Raw genomic sequence first — 22,222 nt, 5'->3', positions numbered from 1 at the left:
ACTACCTGCAAAAGGAGGAGTTAGAGAGTGCTTGTGCTTCAAATACCTCGATGGTGAAGTTCCCAAGGTTCAAGGAACAGAGTGAGTCAAGGCAGGAGAAGGCTCCCTCGGAGTCGGTCTCGATGGAGGAGTTTTTGACCTCGATGGACTGCGAGGAGAAGCAACCAGTGTAATTGCCTTGCGAGACTTGTGTTTAGATTTAGTAGAAGTCTCAGTAGCTTTTGATAAACAAGGCATAGAAGACTCAGTATCCGGAGGAGGAGAGGGTTTCTGCTGTAGAAAAGTCTCCTGACTGAGCTTGGAAGTGAAATGCCTCAAGCGATGCCTCGATTGAGGTTGAGGAGACTGTGTCCGAGGAGTAGGCGAAGAGTCACTGGATGAGAAACGTCGAGACTTCCGAAGCTTGCCTTGAGGTGCTTCCACAGGGGTCTCAGACTGCCGCTCAGGCTGGCTCGTAGGAAGCAGGGTCGAGGCCGGGAGGAGCTGAGCCATGACCGAGGAAACCTGAGTGGTCAGAATGGCTTTCAACATGTCCTCAAATACGGGCACCGAGACAAAAGGATCAGGTCTCGAAGGTGCAGCAGTGCGCTCCAAGGAGGGCGACCTCGAGGATGAGTATTCCCGATGCTTGGAGGCACGTTTAGCTGGAGGTCTCGAAGAGGCTGGCAGGACCACGGACACGGCCTGGGATGCCTGAGACTCTGGAGGCTTTTTAGGAGTGGTACCTGAAGGAGAGACAGGAGACTTACCCACTGAGGAAGACCTCTGAGGAACTGCCGACGAGGTCTTCGAGACCAGAGGTATCTAGGTCGAGGCCTTGGTGGAGGCAGATGTGGGGGTCAAGGTCGAGGTCTTGGAAGTCGAGGCCGTCCCCGAAGCCGAGGTCGAGACCCTCTCAGCAGATGGTTCCATGGTGCCAAATAGTTGAAGAAGCTTGGCACATTGTCTGCGAAGGGCTCGAGGTTGAAGGGTAACACAGCGCGAACAGGCGTCGGGGCAATGTTCGAGACCCAGGCAAGCAATACACCGACTATAAGGATTGGTTATAGAGATGGCCTTGCCGCACTGGCTACACTTTTTGAACCCGGTAAGAGGCCAGGACGTAATGAACGAGGTAAGCAGCCAGTCCTAGGCCAAAAGGCCCCTGGCCAGAAGAAAGTCAAAAAAATAAGTTTTTTGTTTGTTTTTTTTAAGAAAAGAAAAAGAAACGCGAACACAGCGACTAACAAAAATAAGAAAGCCGCGGTGAGAGAAGGCAATGAAGGCTGCAGAGCTGAAGTGAAGAGGACTTCTCGGCTCCGCGGAAAACTATGAACTGAGGTACCTCACAGGAGACGCGCACCCTAACTCGGGCGGGAAGGCACTCGCGCATGCACTCGGAAGCTCTTACAAAGATCTTCAAGCAAGTCTGCTTTCGAGGCTGTCCACTGCGGGGCTCCGTCGGTGACGTCACCCACTGTTGAGAATATGGTGCCTGCTTGTCCTGAGATAAAAATTGTTACTATGAGTTTTTGCATCTTTGGCAAGTTTCTATTTATATTCTTTCTTAGTTTCCTTTATCAAAGCTTGGTATCTAACTTGCCAGTGCTTATGTCTGTTCTTATTTCCATTTAGATCATTTTTCTATTCTTTAAAGGATTTTTTTTGGCTCTAAAAGCCTCTTTCACTTCACCTTTCAACCATGCCAACTCTCGTTTCCTCTTCTTTCTACCTTTGTTAATATGTGAAATACATCTGGTCCGGGCTTCCAAGATGTTATTTTTAAATAACATCTACGCTTGGTTTACAGTCCTAACCTTTTAGCTTCTTTCTAATCATTTTCCTAATTTTATCATAGTCGTCCTTTTGAAAATTAAATGCTGCTACAGTAGATTTATTTTGCGACGTCACTCCAGGTATTGGCTCAAATTTGATCATGTTATGATCACTGTTTCCCAGCGGACCCAACACAGTTATCTCCTGTACTATGTCTTGCATTCTACTAAGGACCAAATCTAAAATAGCTCTCCCTCTTGTCGGTTCCTGGACCAGTTGCTCCAAGAAACAGTCATTTATGTCGTCTAGGAGTTTTACCTCCCTAGCACTTCCTGATGTAACATTTAACCAGTCAATGTTGGGGTAATTGAAATCAAAAATACAGCCAGAAACATACTCTATAGAGAAACCTCTAGGGACCTCCCCCCCTTTTTTTTTTAATATAAACTGTTTTCCCCAAATAATTTACTCAAAATCAAATTACAGGAGACATACAAAGAAATTAAAATTGAAGTGGAGAAAAAAAACCTCAGTTATGTTCATTGGTTAAAAAAACTCCACTTAAGTATAATCCACAGAATCATAAAGCAGTTCACTTGTACTCCTGCAAGCTAGTATACTGAAAAACAACACTGTTATTAAAGGGAGGAATTATCCCATATCTTCATAAATGTAGACAGAGTTTGAAAAGCAGCTTCAAAAAAAGCTCAGAAATGCCGAACTCGCATCAAAGTATCAGGCAAAAAAGACAGAGTACTTAGCTGCTAATGACGCTAGTTAAACTGCCCACAGTTTCTTACTGTCCACACCAGGGATCAGAAGCGCTGTCCAAGTGCATGTAGTCTTCAAGATACCCGACAAGGAAATTCCTTGTTTCGCCGGAGACTGCGGTCAGGGGTTTGTCTTCACTGGTACAATTTGCCACTTCTATATGAGCTAAGCAGTAGCTGCAGAAAACAAGAAATGGCGATGGGGCTAACACACGCTAGCAGATAACATTGGGGCAGACTCCGCCCCTCCTCAGAAGACAGCCAATACGTCACCATAGTTAGAAAAATGCCGCCCACACTTATCCCATCATTCTTGCCTCTTTCTGAAGCAGTTCTGGAAGTCCTCTTTCATGTCTTTAGTCACACTTTCAGGGCTGCCTCGATGTCCTGAGTCAATTCAAAATGTTTACCTTTCATGGTCATTTTGACTTTGGGGAAGAGCCAGAAATCACATGGTGCCAGATCCGGTGAATAAGATGGATGAGGACACACCGCAATGTTTTTATTTGACAGAAATTGTGTTACCAGAAGCAATGTACGACACGGAGCATTGTCATGATGGAGGATGAAACAGTTTACCCATTTCTCAGGTCATTTTCTACACACATCGTTTCTTTCTAATAAGCCCTTATAAGAGATGTTTAGATCCTCAGAAATTTCCCTAATAGTCAATTACCTGCTTGATCAAATCATTTCACTTACTCTTTCAACATTCTCTTGGGTTTTTGACATTAAAGGACATCCCGACCTCTCCTCGTTCATCTTCATCTGATTCACAACCATTACAAAATCACTCGAACCACTTGTAAACTGTCTTCATGGTCACTGCAGCATCACCATAAACTAATTTTAACATTTCATGTGTTTATTTAGCACTTTTTTACAGTTTGAAACAAAATTTCATGTTAATGCTTTGTTCGTGATCCATGATTTACAACACACTTTAAAAACACACCTTCTCTCAACCATAGCCCACAACTGACTGACTGCACTGAACAAGTTGAAATTTGTCTCACACTATTACTAAGGTTCAATATGCTGCTTCCTGTATTGAAGATCTATGCCTCTCAGTTGAATGGCACTCAGCAGTAGCATTCAATGTATTTTTTTTTTTTTTACCACACCTCATATATGTAAGCTCTGTTACTGTAGCAACTTACTGTGTTTGAATCCTTTCCATGCAGCATCCGGAAAGATGAAGGAGGCACAACCTCTAAGCATGGCTCTGGTTGGAAAGAGGGGGCTTGGGCAGAGATCTGAAGCAGATCACTGACAATGTTTGGATCTTCTACTTGTCTGCAGAAAGAAAATAGCTAAATTTGTACACAGAATAAGACTTTAGCACACAACTTCTCAGAAGTCATGTTTGGACCATTTTCTACTGTGCACTGTATTTGAGCAGTTTTGCTTAAACGTCATGTCCAGCTTTTTAGGTACCAATGATCCTTTTAGGCTGAATAAATAAATGGAAGAGATTTACAATGTTTGAGTAAAACTTGTATTGTAAAACTAGGAATTGAATCTTGTAGTTGAAACTAATCACAGGAAACGCCTTCAGCAAAAAAATTTTTAAAAAAAAACCTAACAAACTGTCTCATATTTAAGTACAGTGTAATTTATAAATAAATTTATTGTAATGAATAATCCAATAAATAAAGGAAAAAAAAAATAAATAAATAAATAAACCCGGGGGAGGGGGAAATGCAGAGTTCTATCTTGGGGCAGGGAGCTAGACGCACTAAAAATGGTCGTTAAGACCGTGTAGGTCACTGTGGGCCAATTTCTAAACAGTGATCAATGTTTAAATGGCTTCCCATGCTCATTAAGAAACCAGCTCTCACATATGTGCAGAGCAGTTTGGGGGAATCCTGAACAGCTGAGCGGCAGGGGAAGCCCCAAAGCAGCCTCCTGCCACTCAACTGTTCGGGGCTTTTTTCTTTATGTATGTTACACACACACACACAATATCTGCTGCATAACAAAAAAGAGCGAGTTGGGGGGGCATTAGGGTTCTGGTACAGACTAAACAGTTTCATTCTAACTGCTCTGTGGTTTTTCTTGTAGAGGATACACTGGAGGAAATGTCTACCAGGTTGGTAGGGGTTCCATATGCATCACGCACATCAACGGTGCCAACAATGGAGAAAATGGTGAGGTGGGTGGGTGAGTGTTTAAGGGGCATTAGGTTTCTGGTACAGATTGAACAGTTTGATTCTAACTGCTTTGTGGTGGTTCTTGTAGAGGATACACAGTGTCAGGTCAAAAGCACGCCGGGACAAAGGCGCGCACAGACAACTGAGCGCAATGCGGAGGCGCGCACCGAAGAAAATGACTGTTTTAAAGGGCTCCGACGGGGGGTGTGGGGGGAACCCCCCCACTTTACTATACAGATCGTGCCGCGTTGTGGGGGCACTGTGGGGGGTTTGGGTGGTTGTAACCCCCCACATTTTACTGAAAACTTCACTTTTTCCCTAAAAACAGGGAAACAGTTAAGTTTCCAGTATAATGAGGGCGGTTACAACCCCCCAAACCCCCCACAACACCACCGCGATCTGTATTAAGTAAAGTGGGGGGGGTTCCCCAACAAAAACCCCTGTCGGAGCCCCTAAAAACACTCTTTTTCTTCGGCGCGGGCTTCCATCTTGCGCTCAGTTGTCGGCGCGCACATTTGTCTTCGGTGTTTTTGTTTATGAACCAGGATACGCTGTAGGGAATGTCTACCAGGCTGGCAGGCGTTCCATGTGCATCACGCACATCAGTGATGCCTGGCAATGGAGAAAATGGTGCGTTGGATGGGTGAGTATTTTTTAAGGAGCATTAGGTCTCCAGTACAGATTGAACTTTTTGATTCCAACTGCTTTGTGAGTTTTCTTATAGAGTTTCAGCTCGAGGATGAGGTTGCTGCTTGCCTCAGGACCCACCTCTTCAAAATGGTGGTAGCCTGCCTCTGCCTGGTGCAACCCGCATTGGGAAGGTCCTAAATACCAAGCTCCTCATTATCTAGACCCTCCCAGTGCATCCCAGGATTTTGAAGAAGTGAGGCAAGAGGGAGTGAGCATCCCTCTGCTGATCTTCAAAACAAGGTATAGGGGAGGTGTGAGAGTGGTCCTGACCCATACTGCCAAGTGAGGGAGATGGGTCCTTGAGCTGAGGGGAATTGGCCCAGCCCACTAGACTACCAGGGTTTTTTTGTTGGGAGTGAACTCTGCATGAGGAGGGCTCAGGTTCAGCGGGGATTGGGGCTGGAGTTCCCCGAACATACACACAAGAGTTGTGCCTACTGCACAGTGCTTATGGGCATGTGCCCGGAAATTCTGACCCTTTAGTGACAGATGCTCAAATCTTAACAGCGTGCATATAATTTGCATGCATGCTGCTTGTGTTGAGCATCTGTTACCAAAATTAGGCCGGAGTTTTTGCATCTGCCCCTCACTGTCATTTGTGAAAGTCTGGTTTTAAGAAAATATACTGAGTGGGATCCTGAGGGTCAGGGAAATGTTTTGGATGATTACAGAAAAATGGAAAGTTGTAACATTAACTGTTTATATTTTACTGCACTTCTCAATAAAATGAATTTAAACAAACAAACCCTTGTCACACTTTATCAGATACAGCAAACTAATAAGGAAATCTGATTACCTCCTCTCTTCAGAGATTTTCTTACTTGACCACTCTTTCACAGCAGCCTCTGCTTCTTACACTAGCCCCAGTGCCTCCGATATCTGTGCCCCAACTCAGATTTGTCCTGCTCTCCCTGCAGACTCCTGAACTGTGCCCATTGCAAGCCTTGGGCAATATTCCATTCCCTAGACATGGTGAGACCTACCCACCAACAGCCAGATTCAGAAGTCCTTCTCTTTCCAGAGATACCATCAAGAATTCGGGTCTTCTTGGCTGGAGAGTTGCCTGGCGTATTGCAAGCCTGGGGAAAAAAAAAAAAAAAGAGATGACAAATCACAGCTTTGGATTGGTGGTTCCTGGACTCTTGTGGTCAGAATTATAGAGCTACTCAGCAGCAGACACAGTGATGGCAGATAAAGACCTGCATGGGCCATCCAGTCTGCCCATATGGCGGCCAGAGCCACTTCCACTGCTCTATGCAAGTTACACTTTTTTGTGACAATATTGGCATCAGACCCAGAGTAGCTGGCAATGTGTTACCATGCCTAATCACTTATAGACCGTTCTATACAGTGGCACAATATCACACCACTATGCCTCAATTAAACCAACAATCCAACTGAATTGCTAATTAAAACATTTTATTTTCTAATTTGAAGAAGTCTTCTCCCAGACATATATAAAACCAAAACATACCATATGATTTAAATATGAGATTAATGAGGCTGATCAAAACCATTTATTTTCAATCTCAGATGAAACAAACTGTCTGAAAGCTTTCAGTGGAAACCGAAAACTCAAGTTTGGTTGGGTGAATGTAAACTAGTGAGAGCTGCTACGGATTGTCAGAGCTTGCAACTTGCATCTCTCTGCTAAAACCACAGTATCCAGCCAGAATATAATAATTTAAATAAAAACAGACCATATTTTGCCTCCAAGCAAAATAGCCTCCACATACATGAACCAAGCTAATCAAAACTGAAACTAAAAAACCACAGTGCTTTTACCGTGGCCGATTTTGCACCACTCTCAGAGTGACAGCTAATGTCATAACTCCAGAGACGCTAATTCCTAAGGAGCCTATTATCCTAAATTTACAGACTTAAGTGCCAGCTAAAATTTTGTATCAAAAGTATTTATTTGAAGCATTCTATTTATCATAAATTGAAGTACAATAATAGCATACATAATCAAAATATCCACGTTTAACATTTAATAAAAGGGCCATTCCATGTCAAGTGGTCTAGGCTTCCCCATTTGATCATCTTAGAAGTTGATGACATTTTTACTAGAAGAATAAATAGAACATGCACTGAATATGTGCAAAGTCTCAGAGCAGGATATCAACTTCTTCCAAAGTTAGGGGCCTCATTATTGGAGACACTTTTTTCATTCCATAAAGGTGCGGTCTCCAGAATTGTACACAATATTCTAAACAAGGTCTCACCAGAGTCTTATCTCCTTTTTCCTACTGGCCATACCTCTTCCTATGCACCCTAGCATCCTTCTAGCTTTCGCCCTCACCTTTTCACCTGTTTGGCCATCTTAAGATCATCACATATAATCACACCTAAGTATCACTCTTCTGTGGTGCACATAAATTCTTCACCCTCTAAACGGTACCATTCCCTCTGGTTTTTGAAGCCCAAATGCATGACCTTGCATTTTTTAGCATTAAATTTTAGCTGCCAAATTTCAGACCTTTCTTTACGCTTCGCTAGGTCTTTCCTTCATGTCATTCACACCATCTGGGGTGTCTACTCTAATGCAATTTTGGTATCATCCTCAAAGAGGTAAATCTTACCTGACAACCCTTCAGCGATATCGCTTATAAAAATGTTAAAAAAAACAGGCCCAAGAACAGAACTTTGAGGCACACTACAGAGCGATCTCTATTGGCCACTACCCTCTGTTGTCTTCCACTCAACCAGTACTTGATTGAGGCCCGAGGGCACTCAGTTTATTTATTAGAAGTCTGTGTGAAACACTGTCAAAGGCTTTGCTAAAATGTAAATATACCACATCTAGCACACTCCCTCTATCCAATTCTCTAGTCACCCAGTCAAAGAAATTGATTAGATGACAAGACCTACCTCTAGTGAATCCATGTTGCCTCTGGTCCTGTAATCCATCGGATTCCAGAAACGTCACCATTCTCTGTTTTAAAAGCGTTTCCATTAATTTGCTTACCACAGAAGTCAGACTTACTGGCCTGTAATTCCTTACTTCTTTCTTATTCCCACACATCCCCATGAAGTATAGCATGCTTGGCTTGACTTTAAGAGTTTTCCAGGCCTCTCTCCCACTTACTACTCCCCAAAAGTCTCAAAAAGGTCCTAAACAGATTCAAAGAAGCCTTTTAATCAACAGCTCTCTCCTCAAGCAAATTTATGCAAATTATATATGCAGTTCACAGGTTGTTGTGAAAACATATCTTTAATGCTGAGCCTCTACAACCTCTCTCTTAGAACCAGGCATACTGAGGGTTAGGCACTAGGCCAGCACTCCTCCCCTCAAGATTTTACAGCTTCTTTGAATGTAAATCGCCTTGAACCTTGTTGGTATAGTGTGATTAATAAGTTGTGTATTATAATGATTAGATAATGGAAGTGACAGCATGCAAATCTGCTCCATATATATTCATTAGGGCTATCCTGAAAACCTGACTAGCTAGTGGTCCTCCAGGACAGGGCTTGAGAACCATTGTTTTAGTGCTATCATGGACAACATCACCCATATGAATGATTACTTGAACTACTTGTCAAGAAAATATTGCTTCACTGAAAGTGCAGTGAATGCATGGGACAGCCTCCCAATGGCAGCAAACACGGTAAGAGAATTCAAGTAATCTTGTGATAAGCATTGAAGGTCATCAATGGTGGAGAGCGAGAAAGATAAATCAGCTAATATCTAAGGCAGGGGTCACTAAACTTGACCTTCAAGGGCCACAACCCCATCATGTTTTCAAATTTTCACAATAAGCATACCTGAAATTATCTGCATGCAATTCAGTTGTTACATGCAAATCTCTCATATACATTCATGGTGAGTCCTGAAAACCAGACAGAGTTGCAGCCATCAAAGACAATTTGGGAACCCCTAGTCTAAGTTACTGCAATAGCAAATGTAATGGGCAAACTGGATTGACCTCACAGTTCTTATCTGCCGTCATAACCTATATTTCTTGATTGTTTAACTGCTATCTATCATCTAAAAAGTGTTTTGCTAGTTTCTTGGATATCTCCTTTAGGAGCTTACAAAATGAAATATAACAGAAGAGCAAGGCATACATACAGCTCGGACAAGAAGGAGTCCCCAGAATCCAGACGCTCTACAGGGCTGGGCTCCAGACCCTTCTCCCCTATCATCCTCATACTATTACTCTCTCCTGGCATTTGGAAGGTCACGCGTTTCCTTTGCTGGGACAGCATGGACTGAAGTTGCTTGTCTTCTTTCTTGCAGAAAGTTTTTTGTTTCCAGAGCATGGCGCAATGATTCACAGAGTGATAAAGGCTGAAGGCCACCTGAGAGTCATAAAAAAAGGGGATTAGTCAGAGGGAAAAAGGCAAACAGTGCTTGCAAATCCCCCAGGCAAACAACCTTCCCAAGACTCAGGCCCTGATGCTCAAAGCTCTGACAGCACGGTATTAAATACTGTGTTGGGAGCGATTTCTTTTATCAGGCGATGCTCAGCACAATAGAATGCAAATTATATGCATGCTATTAATGCAGAGCAGTTCCGGTAAAAGGGGGAGGAACTGTGCTGGTGCCTGCTCAGAAGAGCAATTAATAAGCACAGCTCCTCCTTCTGCCTCCAGCCGCCATTCTTTTCCTCTGCCCATCTGATAGCAGCTCCAGAGCCACGATCAGCTGAGAGCTGGCAAAGAGGAGAGTGGCAGCTGCTGGCTCAGCTGATTCATGGCTTTACTGGCGGCTCTGGAGCCGCGGTCAGCTGATCAGGGTTTCCCTTACTGGCCACAAACCTGGAACCGGCAGGGGAAACCCCAATCAGCTCATCACAGCTCAGGAGTAAGTCACAAATCAGCTGATCGGGGTTTCCCCTGCCAGCTCCAAAACAGGAGCCGGCAGGGGAAGCCTCAATCAACTGGAATACCCTAGGAAATTCCCCCAACCATCACTGCCACAAAGCCCCCAAGGGATGCCACCGAATCCACACTTGCCGATACTCCTAAAAGATGCCCTGAACCCCCCCACCCCGAACTCCAAAAATAGCCCCCCACACAAGAAAAATCCGTGGTGGTCTAGTGGGCCGGGCCAGGCCTTCCCTTCAAGGAACTGCCCCCCCAGCTCAAGGACCTGACTCTCCCCTCCTTCCCTCCCACCTGGCTGCATGGCCTGGGACCCTCCCTGACACCTTCAGACCCCCCCTCCAATCCCATATGCCTAATTTTGAAGACTGGCAAGAGGGATGCACCTCCTGCCAAAAGGGCCTGCTTCTTCAAAATGGCGGCGTGTTCCTGCCTGCACAACAGCTACTGATAGCTCCAGAACTGCCACAAAAATTTTCCCCTGGGGGAAGGTATTCCCTTTTAGTGCATCACAAGGAGTGCTCATTAGAATATAATGAGCTTCTTGTCATGCATCTGCATAGGGTTCTCGGTAGCTGCTATAAGGATTGGTAGCAGCCATAGAAAATCCTTTTGTGCACTGGGAAGAGAGTTTCCATGCCAGTATGACTCGTTTATTTATTTAACTCGTTTTCTAGCCCGTTGTCCTCAAAGAGCTCAGAACAAGTTACATGTTTAACATAATTTCTGTACAAGTTTACGATACAAGTTATTATCCTAACTTGATACATGCTAGGGGCTAATGATAATATACAGTTTACTGGTTACAATTTGCTATGATAGTTCTTATGATGGAAAGTTTCCAGTACAAGTAATACCTAATTTGACACACAGAAAGTTACAGTGTATGATACAAGTTATCCTTATGCGACACATTCTGGTTCTGGTACTAACATATATCTCTTTGTAGTCTATCAGTCAAGGGTAGGGGGTTTAGGTGAAAAGGTATGTTTTTATTGCTTTTCTAAAGCTGAGGAGTCCTTCAAGGGATCCGATCTGCAGGGGCAGTTGATTCCAGTGACTCAGTATGAAGTGGGAGTAGGAAAGTTTTTGAGCATCAGGGCCTCAGAAACAGTGTTAAATATATATATAAATATATATAGATATGTATATGTATATCTAATATAATAAAATGGTAGGCCGCGCATGCGCACTAAAAAAAAACGTGTTCCCTGATCTGTCATGAAAATACGACTGCGCATGCGCGGCCCCGGAGGCGGCTTTCAAATTTTAAAAAAAAAAATTACACAACTGCTAGACAGGAGCTGCGGCGGCGGCGACTTTCAACGACGAAGAAGCTGCAGCTCGGGAAGTCGGTACCTGCCCCACAACGTACAACCCGCTCCCTCTCCTGCAGCTCAGGCACCGGTCCCCGTGTCTGCCTACCCTTCCCCCCAACACAGCGCATTTGCCCCCCCCCTCCTCTCCACTCCAGAACGAATCAAGAAATGGAGCCGAGCCGCCCTCCGCAACAGAACAGAGGAGTCCTTTGCCGCTCACCACCCTTCCCTTGCCGCTGACCCGACTACCTACCCGGCGATTTAAGCAGCAGTCTTCACACGCTGCTTCAGGCACTTCTACTGCCCTGATTTGCTCTGCCGCGTCTCTGATGATGTCATCAGGGACGTGCCAGAGTAAATCAGGGCAGTAGAAGAACCCGAAGCAGCGTGTGAAGACTGCTGCACAGGCTGCTTGAATGGGAGCAGGAAGAGGTCATGATGGACAGGGGGGGAAAAAGGAAGGGAGGCCTATTGTTGGACAGGGGGAGCAGGAAGAGGTGCTGATGGACAAGGGGGGGAAATGAAGGGAGGCCTAATGCTGGACAGGGGGAGCAGGAAGAGGTGCTGATGGACAGGGGGAAAAAATGAAGGGAGGCCTACTGCTGGACAGGGGGAGCAGGAAGAGATGCTGATGGACAGGGGGAAAAATGAAGAGAGGCCTACTGCTGGACAGGGGGAGCAGGAAGAGATGCTGATGGAGGGGGGGTGGAAATGAAGGGAGACCTACTGCTGGACAGGGGGAGCAGGAAGAGGTACTGATGGACAAGGGGGGGGGAAATGAAGGGAGGCCTAATGCTGGACAGGGGGAGCAGGAAGAGGTGCTGATGGACAGGGGGGAAAAATGAAGGGAGGCCTACTGCTGGACAGGGGGAGCAGGAAAAGATGCTGATGGACAGGGGGAAAAATTGAAGGGAGGCCTACTGCTAGACAGGGGGAGCAGGAAGAGATGCTGATGGAGGGGGGGTGGAAATGAAGGGAGACCTACTGCTGGACAGGGGGAGCAGGAAGAGGTACTGATGGGCAGGGGGAGGTAAAACAAAGGGAGAAGGGCTGCTGCTGGATAAAGGGAGCAGTGAAGGGGTGGTGGTGGACACAGGGGAGGTAAAAAGAAGGGAGAATGGACAGGAAAAAGTGGCTAAGGAGACAGAGAGAGAAAGAAATAAAGACAGACACACACATATATTCTAGCACCCGAGAGAGGAAAATGCTGCACAGGGAAGTAGGGAGGGGGGAAATGCTGATGCACAAGGAAATGGAGGAGGAGGGAATGCTGATATGGCTACTGTACAGGAAAGTAGACAAGGGGAGATAAATGCTGCATAGGGGGCAGAAAAAGAGACAAATAGAAAGAAATACAAATAATAGGAGGGAGGGAGACAGAAAGAAAAGAAGAAAGACACAAGGGCAGGGAGTGAGACAGAAAGAAAGAAAGACAGACATACATATATTCTAGCACCCATTAATGTAACGGGCTTAAAGACTAGTATATATACATACATACACACACTAGTATTTTAGCCTGTTACATTAACGGGTGCTAGCTGTCTATCTTTCTTTCTCCCCCCCCCCCCCCCCCTTCCCTGTGCAGCAGGAATTTCTATTCTGCCATTATCTTGTGGTTCAAGGCAGATTACAAAAGGATTGTCTGGAGATTAGAAGTATTTAGGGAGTAATTTGTACATTTCTTTGAGTTGTTAAGGATTACATCTGAATTGTCATGATATTGGAAGTTCATATGTAGTAGTTGCAGGTGATGCTTGGGTCATTTCCGATTGTGTTAGTTTGGTTTTATGTGTTTTATGAATAGAAGGGTTTTTATTTCTTTTTTGAAGGTTTTGTAGTCTGTAGTTGTGGTCAATAGGTTGTAGAGTTGTGGGTCGGGTTTTGCAGCTCGAGTGGCTAGGAGGTTGTCGTACAGTTTTTTTTCTTTTGACATTTTTGGTTGGAGGGTATGTGAATGGTGTGTGGGTTCTCCTATGTCTGGTTGAGGTGGATTGAACTAGTTGATTGTTCCAATAGGCTGGGCTGTCTCCGTTTATTGCTTTAAATAGTAGGCAGTAAAATTTGAAGTGTATTCTCGCTTGTATTAGGAGCCAATGCAAGTCGTGGTATGCCTCTGTGATGTGGTCGTATTTCTTCAGTGAGTAGACCAGTCTTAGGGCTGTGTTTTGTATTGTTTGCAGTGGCGTACCAAGGGGGGGGCGTGGGGGGGCGGTCCGCCCCGGGTGCCAAGCCCTGAGGGGGTGCTCCCGGTCCGGTCCGGTTCTCCCCCCCTGCGCTGGGTGTCGTGTCTGGAAACAGCCTACAGCAAGATCGCGATGCCAGCGATCTTTGCCTGCTTCGACTGTTTCCTCCGCCACGGTCCCGCCCCTCCTCTGACGTCAGAGGAGGGGCGGGACCAAGGTGGAGGAAACAGCCGAAGCAAGCAAAGATCGCTGGCATCGCGCGATCTTGCTGCAGGCTGTTTCCCCAGGGAAATGAAGCGAGGAGGCTGGGGCAATGAGCATTTCTTCGTGGTGGTGGTGGTGGTGGGGCCGAGCAGTCCTTCGAGGTAGTGGGGGGGGCAGCAGGCCTTCAGGATGGGGCGGGCAGGCAGACCTTGTGGAGGGGGAGGACAGGCCTTCATGGAGAACAGGCAGGCAAGCCTTCAAAGGGGGGGACAAGCCTTCGGGGGGGGGGACAGGCCTTCAAGGGGGACAGGCAGGCCTTCGGGGGCGGGGGGTGACAGGACGTCGGGGGGGGGGTGCAGGCCTTCGGGGGGGAGCAGGCCTTCAAGGGGGACAGGCCTTCAAGGGAGGGCACAGGCCTTCAAGGGGGGGACAGGCAGGCAGGCCTTCAAGGGGGGGACAGGCCTTCAAGGGGGGGTGCAGGTCTTCAAGGGGGGTGCAGGCCTTTGGGGGGGCAGGTCTTCGAGGGGGGGCCAGGCCTTCAAGGGGGGGGGACAGGCCTTCAAGGTGAACAGGCAGGCAGGCCTTCAAGGGGGGGACAGGCCTTCGAGAGGGGTTTAGGCCTTCGAGGGGGGTGTAGGCCTTCGGGGGGGGTGTAGGCCTTCGGGGGGGGTGTAGGCCTTCAAGGGAGGGCACAGGCAGGCAGGCCTTCAAGGGGGGGGACAGGCCTTCGGGGGGGGGCAGGCCTTCGAGGGGTGCAGGCCTTCGGGGGAGGTGCAGGCCTTCAAGGGGGGGGACAGGCCTTCAGCGGGGCAGGCCTTCAAGGGGGGAGACAGGCCTTCAGGGGGGCAGGCCTTCAAGGGGAGCAGGCAGGCAGGCCTTCAAAGGGGGGAAGAGGCCTTCAGGGATGGGATGCAGACCTTTAAGGGGAGGACAGGCCTTCAGGGGAGGGGGGCCCTGGTGTAGAAGTACACGGAGGGAAGGGGGAGGGGTTCAAAGAGACGTGCATATGCCGGACTTTGGGTGGGAAGAAATAATGGGTCTGAAAATAGAGGAGAGAGAGATGATTGACATGGGTTTTAGGGAGGGAAGGAACAGAAAGGGAGAGAAGTTGGACACAAGGGATGGTGTGGGGGGGGATAGAGATACTGGTTAGGAGGGTAGTTGGGAAAAGAAAGGGAGAGATGGTGGACCCTGGGGTGGAGGGGAAGGAGGGAGAGCTGCTGGATGAAAGGGTAGTTAAGAAAAGGTGGATCATAGAAACATAGAAAGATGACGGCAGAAAAGGGCTATAGCCCATCAAGTCTGCCCACTCTACTGACCCACCCCATTACGTCCGAGTACTAATGACCTAGTTCCTTAACTCGACCCTCGTAGGGATCCCACTAGGACGTCCCATTTATTCTTAAAGTCAAGCACACTGGTGGCCTTGAACACTTGCTCTGGAAGCTTGTGGAGGGAGACAAAAAGAAAGATGCCAGACATCCGGGGGAGGGAAGGGAAACAGAAGGGGAGGACAGAGATGGCAGATGGATGGTTAGCACGGAGAAAGAAGAAAGAAGGAGACCCTGGCAAGCAAGTTATCAGAAGACAACCAGAGCCTTGGATCAACAAGATTTGAAAAATAACCAGACAACAAAAAGGTAGAAAAACTAATTTTATTTTCTGTTTTGTGATTACAATATATCAGATTTGAAATGTGTATCCTGCCAGAGCTGGTGTTAGACCGCAAACGTGAGCTAGGATTTAACAGAGAGAGGAAAAGTCCTTTTTGTTTCTTTATTTTATTTACACCACAGCGCCAGTGTGGTTAGGAGAAGCATAAGGGGGGTGAAAAAGCTATAAAATAAACCCACCAGGATGTTTGAAAAAAACACCCAATTGGGCAGGAAAATCGAATCGATAAACCAATTCAATAGGCTGAATCGAATCGAAATTTTTTTTCCTGAATCTGGCAGCACTAGTTTGCGCTGCTGTCTTAGACTTTAGGACCTGGGATTGGGGAGAGATGGCATCCTCAGTACTTTATAATGCAAGTGAAATGAGGATTTGGTCAGATTTTTGAAGGGTCTGAAGAAGAAAAATATTGTATAGGCCGGGGACATGAGACAACAGGAAATGGGAACTTTTCTTCCTTCTATTTTTGTGAATGGCAAGGCTGAGGATGTCAGAGAGTTCAGTTAAAATATGTGCTTTATAAGAAAATATAATAATGTGTTTTATAAAGTTTATAAGTGTTGCTGGCCTACCCAGTGAGGTGTTCCTAGTGGTGGTGATGGTGGCAGTGTGTCAATGTGTTGAGAGGAAGAGATGATCTGGGAAATTCTGCTGAGCAAACTCCGGGCCCATTTCCACCCCCCAGTTAGTCCACTCCACTCAACTGGTTCACATACTGAGTGGGTCTTTGGGTGTTGTTCCTGGGTAGTTGTTTTGGGATCTCTTCCAGTGGTTTGTCAGTATCTCCTTCTGGTCCAAGGAAGGAAACTTTGTTAACCTTAGCACTGACCTACAGAATATGTTTGTAACAGCGCTGCTTGTGTGGCATTAGTCTATGTAGTGATCGAAAGAAAAAAACAGACCTTTGCACATTTTTGCACTATATGGTGGGTGTATGAGGAGAATCACATTTCCTGCACAGCTAAGTCCGTGTGAAGTTACCTTGTGCTGTATTTGACATCTAGCAAAGTCTCTGTTTGGAAGGAAAGATCTCAGCTTAAAAATGAAGTGGCCAGAAGTTATGGTAAAAGCAGATAGCGTAGCTGGTTTTAAGAAAGGTTTGGACAAATTCCTGGAGGAAGAGTCCATAGTCTGTTATTAAGACATGGGGGAAACATCTGCTTGCCCTGAATGTTGCTACTCTTTGGGTTTTGATCGGGTACTAGTGACCTGGATTGGCTTCCATGAGAATGGGTTACTGGGCATGATGGACCATTGGTCTGACCCAGTTAGGCTATTCTTATGTTATGTTCTTATCTGTAGGGGGCAAAAATGGAAGAGAATTAATGTGTGTGGAATGGGGGGATAACTAATTTCTTCAGCTAAATAATTCAATCCACCTCAACCAGACATAGGAGAACTCACGCACCATTCACACACCCTCCAACCAAAAACGTCAAAAGAAAAAAACAGTTCGACAACCTCCTAACCATTCGAGCTGCAACACTCGACCCCCAACTCTACAACCTATTGACCTCGACCACAAACTACAAAACCTTCAAAAAAGAAATAAAAACCCTTCTATTCAAAAAACACATAAAACCGAACTAACACAATCAGAACTGTCCCAAGCATCACCTGCAACTACTCCATATGTACTTCTGATGTCATGACAATTCAGACATAATTTATGTTATGTTATGTTTGGAATAATGGTTACATATATGAGGTTCAATAAAAGAAAATTTTCACTGCCTGTTTCTATTATGACCATTTATTCAGTTTCATGGTTATTACAAAAAATATTTTTTACATGGAGGGGGGTGTCAAAAAATTATGGGCCCCGGGTGCCACATACCCTAGGTACGCCACTGATTGTTTGTAATTGTTTTATCATGCTGTGCATGGGAGATATAATATGTTGCAGTAGTCTATTAGACCTAGGATTAGGGATTGTACCATGAGTTGGAATTGTTTTCTGTTGAAGAATTTTCTGATTTGTCTCAGGTTTCTCATGACTGTGAATTATTTTTTTATTGTTTTGTTGATTTATGGCTGCATTGTACAGCCTCTGTCTATTAGCACTCCCAGGAGTTTTAAAGTGGGTTGGATGTGGTATGTTGTAGAGTTTATGACAAGGCTTGTTATGGTTGGGGTTTTGTTATTTTCAAGTAGGATGAAGTTTGTTTTGTCCGGATTTAGTTTTAGTTTGTGCAAGTGTTCTGGGTATTGTGTCTGTCATGGATGGTGCTGGTTGATCTAACGGAATGAGAATGGTGATGTCGTCTGCATAGCTGTAGGAGAGAGACAGATATGTGCAGAGTAAATATAGCATGCTTCTCTCAGAATATCTAATAAGATCATTAAGAAAAGCGACTGCTTTACTAAATTGCAGATTTTTACCATTACACTATGATGAAGATTTACAGAAAGTGGCAAATGTTTCTAACAGCATTTGTCAATTAACTCAGGTGCCGGTAGGGCGGCTACCAGCAGCTAAGTTTCGGCACCGGTTCTAGAATCTCCCCGAAAGTGTATTAAGTTAGCCCAATAAAAAAAGGTTATTTTCTTTATGCTTTATTTTATTTCTATAAATTACCTTTAAAAGTGGACTAATATTTACCATACCATTTTACTCAAATATACGGTGTAATGAAAAAATCGGCACTCTAATCTAATCAGAGTTCTTCTATTTTGCAGCCAGTCACATAAATTCAGAGCAGATCATAATACGCCCTAAATTAAGGGGAATTACAAATTTTTATATATACTTTTTTATATTGTTTTTCCAAAACAAAACATATACTGCACACAATCAGACCAAACAGCGATCACAGTCAGGGCCCCTCGTTTTAGTTCTTCATTGTGGTCCCTTGAAACAACTTGCAACGTCCATTCCCTTCACACCCTCTTCCCTTCCCCATCCCCTCCCATCCACTCCCCAACCCTAACACAGATTACACGTTCAATCAATAACTATAGGCTCTGTGAAATAGTGCGTCCCAAATAGGTGTCCAAATCTGTAGAAATTGCCTCCAAGCTCTTGGCGAGGTCCTTTTCACATCTAGCCTATCCATGCATAGTAAAGTATATTCATAGAAGGAGGGTACCCCTGTCTCCATCAATTCAATCACATGCAGAGATGGAGGCAGGAAGATGATGTGCATGGGCTCTCTTTTCAAAATACGTTTCTGTGCCAAAAGGAACAGTTTCTCAAATAACCTCCTTGTTCCCAGTGATACAAAATTAGAAAACAACAGTATGTTCGCCCAACCAGACAATCTCCTATGCAAGACTTGGTAAAGACAGGCCAAGATATTTGACCAAAAGTACTATATTTTATCACAAGTCCAAAACATATGGTACAGGAATGCCTGTGGGCAGTGACATTTAGGGCATAAGAACATAAGATTTGCCACTGCTGGGTCAGACCAGTGGTCCATCGTGCTCAGCAGTCCGCTCACACGGCAGTCCTTAAGTCAAAGACCAGTGCCCTATTTGAGTCTAGCCTTACTTGCGTATGTTCTGTTCCAGTAGGAACTTATCCAACCTTGTCTTGAATCCCTGAAGGGTTCTTTCCCCTATAACAGCCTCCAAAAGAGATTTCTACCACACTCTGGGTGAAGAAGAACTTCCTTACGTTTGTACGGAATCTTTCCCTTCTAACTTTAGCGAGTGCCCTCTCGTTCTCTTCACCTTGGAGAGGGTGAACAATCTCTCTCTCTCTACTAAGTCAATTCCCTTCAATATCTTGAATGTTTCGATCATGTCCCCCCTCAGTCTTCTCAAGGGAGAAGAGGCCCAGTTTCTCTAGCCTCTCGTTGTACGACAACTCCCCCAGTTCCTTAACCATTTGTGTCGCTCTTCTCTGGACCCTTTCGAGTACTATGTCCTTTTTCATGTACGGCGACCAATGTTGGATGCAGTATTCCAGGGGGCGTACCATGGCCCGGTATAACTGCATGATAACCTTTTCAGATTTGTTTGTGATCCCCTTCTTAATCATTCCTAGCATTCTGTTTGCCCTTTTTGCAGCCGCCGCACATTGTGCAGACGGTTTCATTGATTTGTCTACAAGTACTCCCAAGTGTATTTCCTGGGGGCTCTCTCCGAGTATAGCACCGGACATCCTGTATTCGTGCATATGATTTTTGTTACCGACATGCATCACCTTGCACTTATCCACGTTGAACCTCATTTGCCATTTCGCAGCCCATTCCTCAAGCGTATTTATGTCTCTTTGTAGGTCTTCACATTCCTTCTGTGTCCTCACTACTCTGAATAACTTTGTATCGATCGCAAATTTAATCACCTCACTCGTGTTGAAACGCACTGTGGGCCTGGTCTATGGTGCTGACCTGCGGGAATGCCACTATCACACAATCCTGAGAGCTTATGTTTCCCAGAGTCATGCTTATTATCTGGGATGTGTAGATACTCAGTTATGTGGGCGCTGCACTGCTGGGGTGAATTCCTATTTTCATGCTCTCTGGAACTGTGAGGGGATCCAGGCTTTTTGGAAGGCTGTGGCATCCTTTCTGCAGGAGCTCCTCCAGGAGCCTGTTTCTGTTTCAGCCCTTTCTATGCTCTTTGCTCATTTCTCTCTGCTTTCTGGGTATACTTCTGCAGAAAAATTGTTTCTTAGTAAATGTTATATTTTAGGAAAGAAATGTATATTGACTTGCTGGTTTTCTCCCGAGACACCCTCTTTATGGTACTGGAGGAATCAACTGCATGAGCTGATGGGTTGGGAGGCTCAATTGGCTTACTCCTCCAGATGCTGGAGCAGAGACTTTGTTACTACTTGGACTCCCTATCTGAATATTTTGTCTGCTGAGAGTCGCAGCCGTATTTTGAATTGACTATAATTGTATAATGCCATACCTGTATAAGTTTTAGTACCGGTCTGTACACAGTATGATTGGGGGAGGGATTTAGGAGGAAGGGGTGTTTGGATGGGGTCCTTGAGCCTTGGTATCCCTGTGGAAGATAAAGCACAGTTACTTACCATAACAGGTGTTATCCAGGGACAGCAGGCATATATTCTCACATGTGGGTGACGTCATCTACGGAGCCCCGGCGCGGACAGCTTTTCAAGCAAACTTGATTGAAGTTTCAAGTTTGCACACTGCACCACGCATGTGCGTGCCTTCTCGCCCACTAGAGGGCGCATCCCACCTCGTGGTCCTCAGTTCCATAACTAGCAAGGAAGCCATCCCCGGGGAGGCGGGCGGGTTGTGAGAATATATGCCTGCTGTCCCTGGATAACACCTGTTACGGTAAGTAACTGTGCTTTATCCCAGGACAAGCAGGCATGATATTCTCACATGTGGGTGACCTCCAAGCTAACCAAAAAAAGGGCAGGTGGGAGGATGGCAATTTAGGAAAACAGATTTTGCAAAACTGACTGGCCAAACCGGCCGTCACTCCTGGATAAAGTGTCCAGACAGTAATGAGAGGTGAATGTATGAACCGAAGACCAAGTGGCAGCCTTACATATGTCCTCCATCGGAGTGGATCGGAGGAAAGCTATCGAAGCTGCCATCGCTCGGACCTTGTGCCCCGTGACTCGACCCGGGGGAGGAAGGCCAGCCTGAGCGTAGCAAAAGGAAATGCAAGCGGCCAACCAGTTAGACAGAGTGCGCTTGGAAACTGGATGCCCTAATCGATTGGGATCGAAGGACAAAAACAATTGAGGAACCTTCCGATGAGGTCTGGTGCGTTGAAGATAAAATGCCAACGCCCTCTTACAGTCAAGCGTGTGAAGCGCCGTCTCGCCAGGATGGGAGTGGGGCTTCGGGAAGAACACAGGAAGGACAATGGACTGATTGAGGTGGAAGTCAGAAACAACTTTAGGTAAAAACTTAGGATGGGTGCGGAGAACCACCTTGTCGTGATGAAAGACAGTGAAAGGAGGGTCCGCAACCAAGGCTTGCAACTCCCCAATCCGCCTGGCGGAGGTGAGGGCAATTAGAAACACCGCCTTCCAAGTCAGAAATTTCAAGAGGGACTTGTTGAGTGGCTCAAACGGGGGTTTCATCAGTTGAGCCAGAACCACATTCAAATTCCACACGACAGACGGAGGCTTAAGAGGGGGACAAACCCTGAGTAACCCTTTCATGAAGCGTGTCACCAAGGGATGGAGTGACAGAGGGCGTCCCTCCAGAGGTTGGTGGAAAGCAGAAATCGCACTGAGATGAACCCGCACCGAAGTGGTTTTCAAGCCGGAGCGCGACAAATGAAACAAATATTCTAAAACCGAGGATACCGGAACTGATACCGGATCCAGGTGAAAAGACGAGCACCAGGTGGAAAACCTGGTCCATTTCTGCGCATAGCAAAGCCTCGTCGAGATCTTGCGGGAGGCTTCCAACACCTCCTTCACCGATTGAGACAGGTCCGGAGGAGTCAGGGAACAAGAAACCAGGCTGTCAGGTGCAATGACTGCAGATTGGGATGTAACATGGATCCTTGACTCTGAGACAGCAGAGAAGGAGAGACAGGCAGGGGAAGAGGCTCTCTGGCACTGAGCTGGAGCAGCAGGGAGAACCAGTGCTGACGCGGCCACCGAGGTGCTATGAGAATCATCGTGGCCGTGGACGATTTTAGGTGTACCAACGTTCGCATGATCAGAGGGAACGGAGGGAATGCGTACAGGAACCTCC

General features: G+C 46.0%; 1 protein-coding gene across 1 annotated transcript in view; it reads right to left on the bottom strand.

Annotated features, from left to right (window-relative positions):
* The window catches only part of SFI1 (SFI1 centrin binding protein), a 172,599-nt gene that overhangs the window by 17,550 nt on the left and 132,827 nt on the right, over nt 1-22,222 (bottom strand). Inside the window, exons 28-30 of the mRNA XM_033957125.1 lie at nt 9,441-9,670; nt 6,352-6,447; nt 3,686-3,821 (exon numbers count right to left, since the gene is read on the bottom strand). Of these exons, the coding sequence (XP_033813016.1) occupies nt 3,686-3,821; nt 6,352-6,447; nt 9,441-9,670 (462 nt within the window). The remainder of the gene's footprint in view (nt 1-3,685; nt 3,822-6,351; nt 6,448-9,440; nt 9,671-22,222) is intronic.

This window comes from Geotrypetes seraphini, chromosome 8 (genome assembly GCF_902459505.1).
Source record: "Geotrypetes seraphini chromosome 8, aGeoSer1.1, whole genome shotgun sequence".
NCBI classification, from domain to species: Eukaryota; Metazoa; Chordata; class Amphibia; order Gymnophiona; family Dermophiidae; genus Geotrypetes; species Geotrypetes seraphini.
This window is presented reverse-complemented; position numbering and strand designations above follow the sequence as displayed.